Source organism: Pygocentrus nattereri, chromosome 1, assembly GCF_015220715.1.
Source record: "Pygocentrus nattereri isolate fPygNat1 chromosome 1, fPygNat1.pri, whole genome shotgun sequence".
Lineage (NCBI taxonomy): Eukaryota > Metazoa > Chordata > Actinopteri > Characiformes > Serrasalmidae > Pygocentrus > Pygocentrus nattereri.
This window is the reverse complement of record NC_051211.1, coordinates 15,641,394-15,656,337: the sequence shown is the minus strand read 5'-3', so window position 1 is coordinate 15,656,337 and position 14,944 is coordinate 15,641,394. Positions and strand designations below refer to the sequence as shown.

The 14,944-nt window shown below is 39.7% G+C and overlaps 1 protein-coding gene across 1 annotated transcript; it reads left to right on the top strand.

Moving 5' to 3' along the window:
* Positions 1-2,328: 2,328 nt before the first annotated feature.
* nog1 (noggin 1) lies at positions 2,329-3,460 on the top strand. The gene has a single exon (XM_017708071.2). The coding sequence runs from the start codon at positions 2,758-2,760 to the stop codon at positions 3,388-3,390; it is 633 nt and encodes a 210-aa protein (XP_017563560.1). The 5' UTR covers positions 2,329-2,757; the 3' UTR covers positions 3,391-3,460.
* The last annotated feature ends 11,484 nt before the right edge of the window (positions 3,461-14,944 follow it).

Here is a 14,944-nt window from a genome sequence, read left to right as displayed (position 1 = left end):
CGTGTGCGCGTATAGACCAGTTATTTGCTCAACACATTTAGTCATCTGATTTCCAGGTATATAGTTAATTATTGGTTTAACAGTTTTTTTTTTCATGACAATTAATTTATTTCTTTCTTGCATTCAAAATAATAAGGGCAGGGCATTTGTCTTTTATTGTAATTTGTATCAATCACAATATTGCCAAAAAGTCATTGATATTGCCAAAACTCAACATTGATGAGTTTGCTTTAAAAAAAAACAAAAAAACAACTCCGGTCATTTAAAGTTAGAATGCAATGTTTTGCAAGATGTCAACAAACGTCTTGCCAAAAATAAGTAGCCTGAAGCGAGGAATTTTTGTTTTATTATAGGGGAAATTGTGTTAATTACAAGTTGATTTATTATCCAGGTATCAATGTTTTTTCCAGCTTTTCTTCCACAACAACAGAGAATCTCACAGACAGACTGTGTCTCTTTCTTTCTTTCTTTCTTTCTCTCTCTCTGTCTCTCTCTCTGTCTCTCTCATGCTCTCTCCCTCCCCACACACAAACTTGTATGTGTACTTTTATGTAACACATAAAACAGTAAGAGACATGTAGTTGGTACACTATATTTCCAAAAGTATTCAATCACCATCCAAATCATTGAGTTCAGGTGGTCCAATCACTTTCATGGCCACAGGTGTATAAAACCAAGCTCCTAGGCCTGCAGACTGCTTCTACTAACATTAGTGAAAGAATGAGTCGCTCTCAGGAACTCCAGCGTGTGGAGTGAATTCACCAGTGAATTCCAGCGTGGTACCGTCATAGGACGCTGCCTGTGTAACAAGTCCAGTCATAAAATTTCCTCACTACTAAATATTCCACAGTCAACTGTCAGTGGTATTATAACAAAGTGGAAGTGATTGGGAACGACAGCAACTGGCCACAAAGTGGTAGGCCATGTGAATGATAGAGTGGGGTCAGTGGATGCTGAGGTGCATAGTGAATGAAATGAAGAAGGAAAGATGAAGAGGAATAGAGAAATGAAGAAAGAAAAGATAAAGAGAGAGAGAGAGGATGACAAAACAGGAAGAAAGAACGAGAGAGAAATACGGAGAAAGAAAAAGACGAAGTGGGTGAGAGAATGAGAGAAAGGAAGAGGGTTAAAGAGAGAGAGAAATGAAGACAGAAGGAGAAGGAGAGAGGCAGAAAGAAAAAGGGATGAAAAGAGAAAAAGACAAATTAAAAGAGAATGTAAAAGACAGAAAGTGAGACAGAAAGATGAAGAGATGATAAGAGATAAGAGAGAAGAAAAAGAATAAGAGCAAGAGAGATAGAGATCAGAGAGAGAGACAGAGAGAGAGAATGACAGAAAGGAAAACACGAGATAGAAATGGGGGGAGAGAGAGAGAGAAGAGAGAGAACCAGAGGGAAACAGAGATACAATCAGAATCTAGAAATAGAGATGAGAGAGAGATGGAGACCAAAATAAACAGAGAGAGAGAGAGAGAGAGAGGGACCAAAAAAAGGGGGAGACAGAAAGGCTGTGAAATACTTCTTTGCCCTCCCCCGCCCATGTTTTCTCTTCCTTTTTCCCCTTTTCTCTTCTTTCTCTCTCTCTCTTCATCTTTCTCTCTCTCGCTCTCACTCTGTAAAGTTCAGTAAGCCATCAAAGTCAGCTTATAAATGATATGTAAGCCTGTGTGCATTTGGATAGTAATGGTGTATTAATAGTGTGCAAAGCAGACTTTAATAAATAATATAGCGGTAATAAATGAATTAATCATGGATTTATGAACCCTTTATAAAGTGAGGAGGTGTGTTTGGAGGGTGAGGTGTGAATTCGCTCATTCAGACAGAAACAGGCTTTCATTGATTCATATTAAGAGCAGCCGCTTCTAACTTCTTCCATTAAATGGCTTGTTCCATTAAAAGATGTGCTTTGTGGATATACATCCATCTATCTATCTATCTATCTATCTATCTATCTATCTATCTATCTATCTATCTATCTATCTTTAAATTGTAAATGATGACGAATAATTACTCATACTACTACTTTTATTCATTTAAGTTATTAAGTTATATTCATATACGTTTATTTTTTCATTGATTTATTTCATTTCTATTTTTTATTTTCAAATTAGTCATTAGCTGATATATTTTACAGTGTGCCCTTCGTGGCCGAGAGGGGGCGCCGCGCTTCTTCTTTCCCCACCCTGGCTGCTTGACTGCGCCTCGTAATTTAGTGGAGTTGTGGGGGGCTGCGGTGGGGTGTGGTGGTGGTGGTAGTGGTGGGGGGCGAGTCGCCAAACAACCCCCCGACGTGCGGAACGGGGTTTAGGTCTATTACATCACACCCACAGACAGCCCCGCGAGCGCAGCTATATATCACACGCTGGAGCGCGAGAGAGGCAGAACCGCCAGTACCTCCGGCGCGAGGAACATGCGGAGAATGCAGAGATTCCATCGCGCGCGCAAAAATTCCAACGACTGCTGCAGCGCGCGCACACACAGCGAGACCGCGCGGCTGTGACGGGAGCCATCCGGAGCTGCGCTCCCACATTTCATTAACGATCCAGTGACGCTGTGGCGGGAAACACCAGGAATAATTACTTTATTAACGACCTGAGCGCGAGCAGGTGGACAAGAAACGGAGCTCCGCGCGCTTCCGCAGCCATGGAGAAGACGCGCACCTCCGCGTGACGCCGCTGAGGGGAGAGAGGGACTCTGAACGTGTCGTTTATCCTGTTTTCTCTTTTTTCCTCCCTGGTTTCCATTCGCGCCTCGCGCAATGCCTCGCTCCATCCTCGCGCTCCCGCTGCTGCTGCTGTCCTTGCTGTGCCTCGCGCGTGAGAGTGCGTGCCAGCACTACTACGCGCTGCGTCCGGCGCCCAGCGACGCCCTGCCGCTCGTGGAGCTGCACGAGGACCCGGATCCCGCGCTGGACCCCGGGGAGCGCGACCTGAACGAGACCGAGTTGAGGCGCGCGCTCGGACACTTTGACGCGCGCTTCCTGTCCACAACGCCTCCGCTGCCTCCGGAGCAAGAGCAGCGAGAGCACGAGCGCCACCTCGCGGGTGGCAGCGGCGACCTGGGACTGAAGAAGAAGATGAAGAAAAAGCTGCAGCAGCAGAAGAAAAAGCGGCGGAGGCGCCTGTGGCTGCGCGAGCGCACGCTCTGCCCCGTGGCTCACGCGTGGAGCGACCTGGGCGCGCGCTTCTGGCCACGCTACGTGCGCCTCGGTAGCTGCAGCCGCGAGCGCTCGTGCTCGGTTCCCCCTGGGATGCTGTGCACGTCCGCCGCATCCACGCACGTGACGCTGCTGCGCTGGAGATGCGCGAGACGAGGGACGCTCAAGTGCGCCTGGATCCGCGTGCACTATCCCGTCATTACTGAGTGCAAGTGTTCGTGCACGAGCAGCTGACGTGAACTGAAGGTTGCGTTTTAATAGGCTGCATATATATGGACTGCATTGTAATATTTTTTTGTTGTTGTTCTTAAACTTTTGTATGCACTATCCAGAGGTGGTCTATAATAGCCTGAAACCACACTGCAGTAAAAGTGCTGGTGCTTCTATGAAGTAATATATAGGCTGATTATTAGAAGTGGGGGGTGGGGGTTGGGGGGGGGGGGGGTGTCTTCAGTGTGCATTGTCTGGAGGTGGGAATGTATCCTATTTAAGAAAAGATGGGTTTCCAATGTTTTTTTAGTGAGGTCAATGATTAAATATGTAGCACCAAAAAGTGAACCCTTAGTGGTGCTACATAGAACCATTTGCAAAAAGCGTCTGTACAGAAACATGTACAGCACATCAACCTTAAGGACATTTCTAAATAGAACCACTGCCTTTACTCAAGCGCCCGTGGAGAATTATATTTTAATGGCTTATAGCCTGGTTTACTTCTTATTGAAACAGTGGTCCATGTGGCAGTAAAAATAGCTACCATGCTTACCTTCATTAATGATCCACGAGTTACCATGATCTCCCTCAAACAGCAAAGGTCTCGTTCCATCCTTCTTCAAAGTTCAGATCTTCTGTCCCGGATATGGTCATTTTCATGACACATTTGTAGTTGACTGCTGTTGTGCACGTGTGTAATGGATGGCAAGATGACTGCAGTTGAGCATCAGGGGGACATTCACACATGGAGCCTAAAACCGCACTGGAATAGAAGTGTTCGCTTCGGTGAAACAAAGAATCAGATAAAATAGCAACCTGCTCTATGCAGTCCTGAATTCTTAATCCTTGTTCTACACTTGGTGCTGTATAGAACCATTGTTCTTTAAATAACCATAAACAGCTGGTTGTTCATCTTGGAGATGAACCATTTGAGCATGCGGAGAACCATTTATGCATTCTTTGAGTGTTCGTGGTTCTGTGTAGAGCCATTACCTTTACTAAAGAACCCTTGAAGAATCAATGTAGAGTGAGAAAATGATCAGATTCAAAGACTCTAAGGATGCTGAGTTCCCTTCTGTTAGCATAACTGAAGCTTATTAGCTCATGCTACGTTTGCTTTATAAACATGCTCATTTATCCGCCAGATTTGAGCCACAAATTTCTTGCTGATGTTTGTCCAACTAACCTTGAGTCTTTATCTTCTAAACTTCTGTACATGGGAGCATCTGTTAGTGTGAGGTCTGCCAGCAAAAACAAACTAGGCTAGCTCTGTCCTTGGTTGTCCTAACTAGTACTGTTGTCATTAGCGTGGTGTTCGTAACATTTATTGGGCGATGAACTAAAATCTCCCTCGTTTATTTACTGGTTTGTTGATGTTTTAATTTTGGTGCTGCATTTTTTTGTTGTTTTTTTGGTGCTTTGGTGCTCAAAACTACCAGAAGTAGTGGACAAAGCTTAAATCTGATCAAGTAAAAGTGACACTGGAGTGACTGAAGTCCAAATTCAGCATTTTTGACTTTTACTTGAGTCAACACTTTTACTTGAGTGCGGTTTGTGGCTCGTCTCTTTACAAAAAGAGAAGAACAGTTCATAACAGACATCTGTTGTCATTGGTTTCAGGTATATATTCAAGTAGACAGCCATGTGGCTAAATCTCAGCATTTTTGTAAACAACTGTTGAAACTCTTGTTCTCGTCACAGCTGACATCCATGGAACTGAGTAAATGTTACCACCCACCTTTGGTGCTCTGAAGTGTAGGAATGTATTTGTTTATGTATATATGATGTCATGTAATAGATGATAGTAGCCTGTAAAAATGCCATTATAATTACATGTAACCAGAGTCTACTGTATTGGTGGTAAATATTTGGCTATAACTTTTGTATTTATATTGCTAAGAATGGCGCGTAGAGCTGTTTGGAATATTGTATGCAGGTTTTCCACCCTTTGGAAAGCTCTGATCTATTGACCTCACATTTATTATGGATTTTTTTTTATTTTATTTTTTATGGTGCACAGCTGTGACAGCTGTGCTCTTTTGTCAAACGTTTTATCCTGTAAATTAAGAGCAATTGCTATTTATTCTTTATATTCATATAATAAAATATTCTGAAACATAAAAGCACCAGAGTGGAACTTTGTTTGAAACTAGCTTACGGGACTGGAGTGGATCTGACTTTATAGTAAACGTTGGAGTGCACAGTGAAGTAATGCATTTGGGTGAAGGGCTGCAGGCAGTGACTTCTTAATATAAATGCATAAAAGGGGAAACATGCACAGACCTTATAGTGACTGCTAATAGATTTGGTTTGGATGGGTTACCTGTTACAATACACAAAGAATGGCGTATATAAATAATTTATTCTAGCCTATTGAATAGAAATAATAGCCAATTGTGACGGGTCTATATATCATTGTATTTATAGACTGCCATCTATATCATCATAACAGAACCTCATAATCTGTAATGGTAGCTTAATAGATGAGGGTGAAAAAAACATAGAGATATTATTCATAGTTATCACTTTTGAAATGGTGTCAATAGAAAATGAACAAAAAAGGACTTACAGACATTTCATATGACAGAGACATGTGATAATATGTGATTTCATGCATGCATTGTCACATACATTCATTCATTCGCACACTGCAAAGATCCCACTGAGCTTGAAGGTACCTTAGAAAAGTCCCACGCATGGTTTGCTTTTAAACATTAGCTCCCATGATGAAGGAGCAGCAATGGGGTGTTGTGTTCCCAAACACAAGCCCTTTTCAGAGAGTGAGAGGTGCTTGGGCTTGGTGTGCAACGCAGTGCTTGAGCAGCTACTGACAAATTGAAAGTGGAGCTGTCGTCTGACCCCTCCGACAAAACGGCAGGTCATATGATGAACTGAATTCAGTTATATCACATACTTCCATTCATTCCTATAGAGCGGGTCCAGCATATCACCGTTATGTCTCCAATCTTCACAGGATTAATTAATGCAAAGTGATATAATGTTCCAACTAATATAGAAGCATTTCTATTGAAATATGCAAAGCGGTAGCTGGTGTTTTCAAAGGCTGTACAACAATAAAAAAAACCCAAAACTATGTAGATTCAAGGTTTTGACAGGAAAGCGATGAAATGTGCTCTAGGGCCCTAAATGGCTCATATGTACAGTTTCAAGAAAACCTTTAATAGGCATACTGACTTCACATTTCTTTAAACTTTGTAATGCTGCTTCACATACGCACATCTCATTTACAAAGAGTCATCCACTGCAGTGTTCTTCGCATAAGCAACAGTGGTTCTTTTATGGCATTTTCAACCTTCATTTTTAAGTATCAACTTTATTATCTCAACAGAAAATACAATGACAGTTGATGTTGACATATATTCTGTTTGCAGGTCAAACAACATTTTTGAGCCACCCCCACTGTTGTCCATTTGTGGCCTGGCGGGGGGTCAGTCTTCCCCCCAGAGCACGGAGCCAGGCTGAGAGCGGAATAAACATAACCAACAGGCCCCATAAAGGCCATCAAACGCATGCTCTGTTTGACCTGTCACACCACCGCTTTATCTAAACACAGCTCCGATTAGGACACGCACTCACACACGCGCTGACTAAACACACCAGGGGCTCCTTTCAAAGTGACGGGGTTCCCAAAGTGTTGAAGTAGCAAATTGTTGCAGTTAAAATACGAAACGACCCACCGCGTTAAGCTATGTACACAGTAGCTTTTGAGATTAGTTTCTCACGCCTTCGCATTAAGAGATACAGAAAGAGGCTCTAGTTTTCCCACAGAGGAACTGTTTCATTCAATACATTATCAGACACCACAGAGGAGAACCGCATCTCCACTGTGGCTTGACTGCAGTGATACAGAGGAACCAGTCAGAGGGGGAAAGTAAGGGGACCCCCACTCGGTCTGCGATTAACATCCTCTTTAGATTAACAATAATAAGCCTTGATATGAAGATAATGTGGTCATTTTATGATAGGCCTTAAGATGTTAACTTTACATTTTCCAATTTTATCTTCCAGCTTCCTAAATGTTATTTTTTCCTTTTTTTACTCAGATGAGTCAAAAGATAGGATGTATGTATGAAACTTACGTTAAGTCGAGGTTCTTCACACTTTCAGAAAGTTCTTAATACTTGCACATCTCATTTATAGAAAAGGCTCTTTAAATCACTGAAAAGGTCGTCGGTGGACTGATTTTTCTATGGCATTTCCCTGAAGAAAACTTGTTTGTGACCTATTTTAGGGATGTAAAGTTATGAGCAAATCAGTGAAGTTATGACGAAATAAACTGAGCCGTCTCAAAAAGGGACCACTAAAAATGGAGTTTAGCCGCTGTTTTTAACCAAAACAATGTTTTATCCTTTCTCTCTTCTTTAAGGATGAAGAGAGGAGCAAGAGAGAGATTCTCCTATCTCCCTCTCTCTCCCTCTCTCTCTCTCTCTCTCTCTCTCTCTCTTCTCTTTTTCTTTCACTCATTTTCTTTCTCCTCTCTCTCTCTCTCTCTCTCTCTCTCTCTCTCTCTCTCTCTCTCTTTCTCTCTCTCTCTTTCTCTTTCTCTTTCTCTTTCTCTCTCTCTCTCTCTCTTTCTCTCTCTCTCTCTCTCTCTCTCTTCTCTTTTTCTTTCACTCATTTTCTTTCTCCTCTCTCTCACTCTCTTAACAGTGATTCTCAAATTTTCGCAAATTTTTAAATTCTCCCTTTCTCTCTCTCTCTCCTTCTTTCTCTCTCACTTTTCCTTCCTTTCATTTTCTCTTTCCTCTTATTCTCTCTCTCTCCCTTTCTCTCATTGTCTCTCCCTCTCTTGTTTGTTCTCTCAATCGATCTCGCTCTTTTTCCCAGTATCTCTCTTATTCTATCTATTCAACTCTCATTCTCTCTCTCTCTCTTTCTCTTTCCTTCTGTCTTATGTTCCTACCCTTATTTGATCTCCCCCTCTCTCTTTTCCTATAACTCTCTCTCTCTCTCTCTCTCTCTCTCTCTCTCTCTCTCTCTCGTCTCCCAGCTGTTGTGATGATCTGTCTGTGTGTATATGTGATTTGTGTTGTGTAGTAACTGGACTTTTGTTCAGTTATCTGTGATTTACTCAGCATGCTAATGCTGAGTCTTTCAGACTAGCAGCGAGCAACAATGGCCGAGCAGTGGGATGTGTTTTGTACTTTCTTTAAAGGTTTCTATTTTATAGTTTTATGGCTTTTTATGGACTTTTTAGCAACCTAGCTTGTGTGCTTACTGTCTTCCCACAGCAGACTGGAATCAGTTCGATTTCGGTTTCTTCTTTCCTCACGCAGACATTCAGACAGGAGTCTCTGCACCTTTAAACAGAATAGAATAAAGTCCTGTTACAACTCACGTAGACTTCATTCTGTATTCCTGGAAGGAAAATGATTGGACACAAGCTCTAATCTGGATCTTATTGTTCATTTCAGAACCATGTCAGTTTTACAGATTTGCATGATTGCTTACACATTGTTCTTCCACACTGCCACACAAATCAGAGTATCTGAAGCTCAGGTGCTTTTTCCAAGATGAAGGCAGAAGATGAACAAATTAGGGAATTAGTAACAGAGCTCTGACTGCAATGGGACAAAAAGAGTGTTTCTCTGCATTCTATGAGTGAGAGAATGAGGCAAAAATAATGTGAAACTTCCCATACATTTCAAAATATATCACTGTTGTTGGAAGAAAACCTTCTTTTTGATGTTTTTCAGTTTTGGACATAGTTGGAAAATACATGTTACCCTTTACATTGTATATACAGTACTGTGCGAAAGTTTTAGGCATCTAAAATTGTTTTTTAAACAATTGACCTCAGCAGTGAGTTTATCACAATATACATTAGAATAAAGTCATATTCATACTTCAAATAAACGTAAAAACAATAAAAAGTAACAAGAATTTCTTGGGTCCATATTTTCCTTGACACCTTCACAACCACCACAGAGACTTGTTAATATCATCTATTACATCATGAGCACAATTTAATGAAGCACTGATTGGTCAAACCAGGAGTTGCTTACATAATAATACTGGGCTTCCTCAAGGAGAGGCTTGAAAATACTAACATTCACACTAACACGCTAACATTCATCAAATCGGTATTAATTAATATTCTATACATTTTGTTTATTCAAATATTAACACTTTTCAGCAAATAAACACAAACTACACAAATAAATAGATTTTGAAAGTGTGTCTTGGGTGCCTAAGACTTTCGCACAGTACTGTAAATGTCATGACTAATGGACTAAAAGAAATGATCTAAAATGATTTGGAAAAAAAGTCTGGTTCCATTGACTTACATTAAAAGTAAAATAGGTTTTTTTCCTTCTTCTGTAAAGTTACCATTTTGGAGATACAAGGTTTTGTTCTCACAACAGTGATATAATAAATATAATGCAAGTAGAGATATGCATGAGTGTCTAATAACATGACATGTATATGTGCACATTTTACTTTCTGCACTAAAGCCGCATTTGCTGTTGAGTTTGAACTAAAGAAATTGCAGACTGGAGACAACAGAAAGACTTCATAAACATGTATTATTCAGCAATTTATTACTGGCATTTTAAGGGTCAAATGTGATGAAAAGTGATACTAAATACACACCACACTTTCAAGAATTAAAAAAAATCTACTTAGAACAGCAGACACACAAAAGCTTAGCTGAAATGTTTACAATATGTCGCTGGTAAGAATGAATGAATGAATGAATGAATGAATGAATGAATGAATGAATGAATGTGCAGGATCCTGTCTACCATCTTCATTTCAGCACACAAAGTGATCCACATCACTTTCTAGCCAAACAGTGCTCTAAACATGTTCTACAGTTTTCTAGAATGTCTTCTTCAGTCTGGACAGTGGATGTTCCTAAATGTGTCCTCCATAATTTGAAGCAGGGTGATCTGCTGATGCTCATAGACCTTCTAAACCCAAGAGAAAAGCTTCTTCATTTGGATTTAGAAGTAGAGAATATGGTGGGAGGCGTAAAACAGAGAACACATTCTTGAAGATGGTAGAAGATTTTCAGAACGTGTGTGATGTAGATAGGATAAAGACCAGATGCTGTGACAGGATCCAGTGTCTTTACCGTTTATTTATTTATTTATTTATTTATTTATTTATTTATCTATCTATCTATCGACAGATAAAGGAAAGCTCAAACGAGCTTTGCTTTTTATATATTTTTACATTGTTCAAAGTGTGGTGTAAATTTTGTATCACTTGCAGTTTGTTTGTTTCAAATGAACACAAATAATAAAGTTATATGTGAATTATTAAGTTAAATTATATGAAGTATATTTATATTGTGTCTAGTCTGCCTGTCTGCATTTTCTTTGGTCCACACACAGCATCAAATTTAATGTTGATGTATCAAACTTAATGTAACTTAGCTTCTCTTTGCAGAGGGAAACATCTGATTTGTTGTAGAAATTCATCTGATCACTGGGTTTGGTATGTTAATGTGAATACCTTCACATTAACAATTTCAAGGAACATGTTCTTGGTTTTGTAGCCAGAAGTTCCTTTTGGTCTTAGTATGGGAGAATTTTCTAAACGCGTGTAGTATTTTGAGAATGGATGTGTGAGCTTTTAATAGTCTGTGAGAAATAATGAAAAAAAGTAATAAGTATATTTAGCTTTCTGTTTCATGAAAGAAATATATACATACAATTAAAAGCTTGTCCCTCTAAATTCATAGTGATCAGTTTTAATTACTGCATTTCTAAAAACGTCACAATATCTGAGAGACTTCTTGAACATATTTTTGTGATCCTTTAGAGGGAGAGAAGTGTGTGTAGAATGTCTTTGAAGCTGTCAGGACTGATAAAGTGTTGAGTTAATGAGCATAAGAAAATCGGCCGTTGCTATTAGATTAGGGGAAATGTCTTTTTAAGCCAGTTACAAGGTTTGAATTCTTTCTGATGAAAGTGCATATTTGTTTTTGATGTCAGTGATGATGCTGGGTGTGAAGCATAGCCTGCATAAGATCAAAAGACTCCAGCGTGTATGACCATCCCTCATACTGAATTCTGTATGAATGTACCAAGTCAGTACTCAAAAAAGCATTGTGCTGTTAATGGACTGCTATGCCAATAAAAAGTCACTGTGTATTGCAATCTCTCTTATTAAGAGAGACAATATAATGTTTTTTGTCATAAAAACAAACGTAGTTTGAGAAAATCAAGTTATTATCTAGGCATGGATTTGAACACCAGTTGCCAGTGTGCAACTCATTATGTAGTATTTAGTTCTAACTAGTTTTGTACTGTTCATGTCCAGGCTCTTTTCTAGTCTCAAGGGCATAAATTAACGGTCTCAGTTTTGTCTCGGTCTCAACATCATTTGGACTTGTCTTGGTGTTGGGGTAAAGTGGACACCAACTGCAATGCCTCTGTCTGAGGAAACTAGACATTATTAAATACCTACAATATCTCACGTTTAAATGAAATGTTCACTGCTGGTTGAGAATCTAAGTGAACTTTCTATAAAGGCTGGATATTATTTGTTTGTTGATGTTCATTGGTTCCAAAATTTAAACATCTCCTGAGGGCAATTCTAGTCCATAATATTGTAATATTTCAGTAAAGTGCCTTTCTGTCTCTGAACATTTATTTAACTTTTCTTTAATGGAAAATGCTCCACATTGCAGCTTTAGCATCAAGGTCCAGGCTCTTTCTCAAGAGATCCTAGCTGAAATGAAGGCTTTTGCTTCATCTTAGTCTTTCTTGCTCGGCTCAGTCGGCTTGTGTTTGGCGGGACGGAGCCGGGCTGCAGCGGCTGATTAAACTGCCCTGAAGGGCCGCAGATCCTTCTGTGATCAAAGCACAGTGTTTTGAATCTCCATGCCAACCATTACAAATCAATGCAAAACCCAGCGCCAGTTACACCGCAGGGAAGGAAAGCACTAATGTTTAGATTATTAATTACACAGTGCTTTTTCTTTTTACTTTGACTGTTATCAATGCAATTGATTATGGTTTAAATTGATTTTGCTACTTTTTTTGGGAATAGAAATGGTTACATTATTATACATAATTTGTGCGTGAATGTATGTAATATTCTGCAAATATGTATAATTGCTTTCGTGAAATTTAATTGCCTAAAATGTATGACAAATTTACCCATAATTGCCTTTACAACAGTAATAGCTGAATCTGATAAATGGCTGGGAATGGTCGTACTGTACAGGCCAACAGTCTAAAATGTATAGTTTTTGTTAGCCACCCTCTGTCCCTTCACCAGGTCAGTTTCTGATCACAAAGCCTCTCTTGGCTGGATATTTTTGTGGGTTGTAATCCATTCTCACGCTAGCTGTAACATTGATTTGTGTAAAAACCCTAGCAACACTGCTGTACCTGATGCACTTGTACCAGCACCGCACGTCATATCAGTGTCACCGCTATGTCAATAGCACTATGACAATAATCCACCACCCAAATAATATCTAGTCAACAGCAGTCTTGTGTTCAGAAACTGACCAGTGTTGAATGGGTTAGAAGGGGGTTGACAAATTGTGAAGCAACAGATGGGCTAACTATATAGTGCCTATATACCGATGATCCCATGCCTAATATACTGCTGGTCCTCTGCTTGCCACAAAAACACCTCTAATCTGCCGAGGCATTGACACTACAAGACCTCTGAAGATGCCCTGTAGTATCTGGCACCAAGACATTAGCAGCAGATCCTTTAAGGCCAAGGCAACATCTTGATCTTCTCATCATGTTCCTCAAGCCATTCCTGAACAATGTGCTCAGTGAGGCAGGGCACATCATCATGCTGAAAGAGGCCACTGCCATCAGGAAACATCAATGCCATGAAGGGTTGTACCTGTTCCACAACAATGTTTAGGTAGGTAGTATGTTTCAAATGATATCCACACGAATGCCTAGACACAGGGTTTCCCAGCAGAACATTGCCTAAAGCATCACACCCCCTCAATATCTTGTCTTCCCCCAATGTATTCTGGTGCCATCACTTCCTCAGGTAAATGGTGCTAACGTTCCTGGCCAGGACTCATCGAATGAGGCAACCTTTCCACAGTGGGCAGGATGCTCTGTTTGGTCTGCAGCTGTGAAGCTACATGCACAGCAGAGCACAATGCACTCACAAAAACATCATTAAAAATGTATATGACTTGTCCTACAGTAGCCTTTCTATCATTCCGGACATGACAGGAAATCCTTTGTTGCTGGGGGCTCAACATTCTGTCACCAGTTCGTGGTTTGTCCCTCCTCGGACCACAACGGGTATCACTGCTAAACGGGAGCACCCTGCTCTGATCCAGTTGTCATGCCATAACAATTTGGCTCTTCTCAAAATCGTTCAGGTCTTCATGTCTGCCCATTTTTCCACCGTTCAGCATGTCGACTACAAGAACTGACTGCTCACTTACCATATAATATATCCTAGGCAATAACATTTGCTGTTGTTAAGAAATAATCAACACTTCATCTGTGAGTGGTCATGGTGTTTTGGCTCATCAGTGTATACTTGTATCTATATATAAAACATATCACATCTATATAGTGAATCCACAAGGGACGTGGAATCATATCACATCTATATAGTGATTCCACAAGGGACGTGGAATCATATCACATCTATATAGTGATTCCACAAGGGAGGGGGAGCTCTTAAAGTGAGCAGTGAGTGGAAGCAAAAGGTAAGTCTTTCTAATAAAGTGAATAGTGAGTGAAGTTATGAATCAAACCTATCTAATACGTGGTTTTCAACTAGGGAAATATTTGTATTTGTCAGAACAACCACTTTTCAATCAAACAGCTAAGCTCAGAGCAATTTGCCATGCTTTTTACTATTAGAAAGTGCATTTAAAGTGATAATCTGCAGACCATATGACAGTGATCTTTGAGAAACACAGCCTCAAGCCAGAAAGCTTTCTACTTTTAGTGTTTAAATCAGCTGAAACTTCAGACACCGTGTGACATTACAGACACTAGTTTCATCACAGAATCTTCCCAGGCACCCCAAAATGTAGTCACGATCAGCCAAGACATGATTGTCAAGATATTTTTTTAGTATAAATGCTAAAATCTATATATACTAAAATAAATGCACATAAATGACAGTGTGAAAATGAGACATGATTTTTCTCTATACAAATCTATCAAAAATTAAAAAATGACTTGCAGAAAATCTGCAATTAATCCAATTAGTCATTTAAATGTATTAATACTGCTTTTTACTGTAATTCAACAGACTTACTAGTTCAACTACTTATTCTGACCTACAGTATTTTACTACAATGATAACAGTGAGAGCGATTCAAATAAATGCAAATGTCTGCAAAATAAAGATAATTTATTTTTGTGAATTTATATTCTATTTCTGTAAATTAACAGCAGTGTTAAAATACAGTATGTATGCCTCATTTACATACTTAAAAAAAACAAAAACAAGTATTGACCATTATATTTTTTTCTGTATGTTAAATGTACAGTGAATACTTTAAAGTGTATAGTGTAAACTTTAATAGAGCTTGGATGTCAGTAACCCACTTAGAGCTGGTTTTGGAGATGTTAGCACAATCTTTGACAAAGCAGAA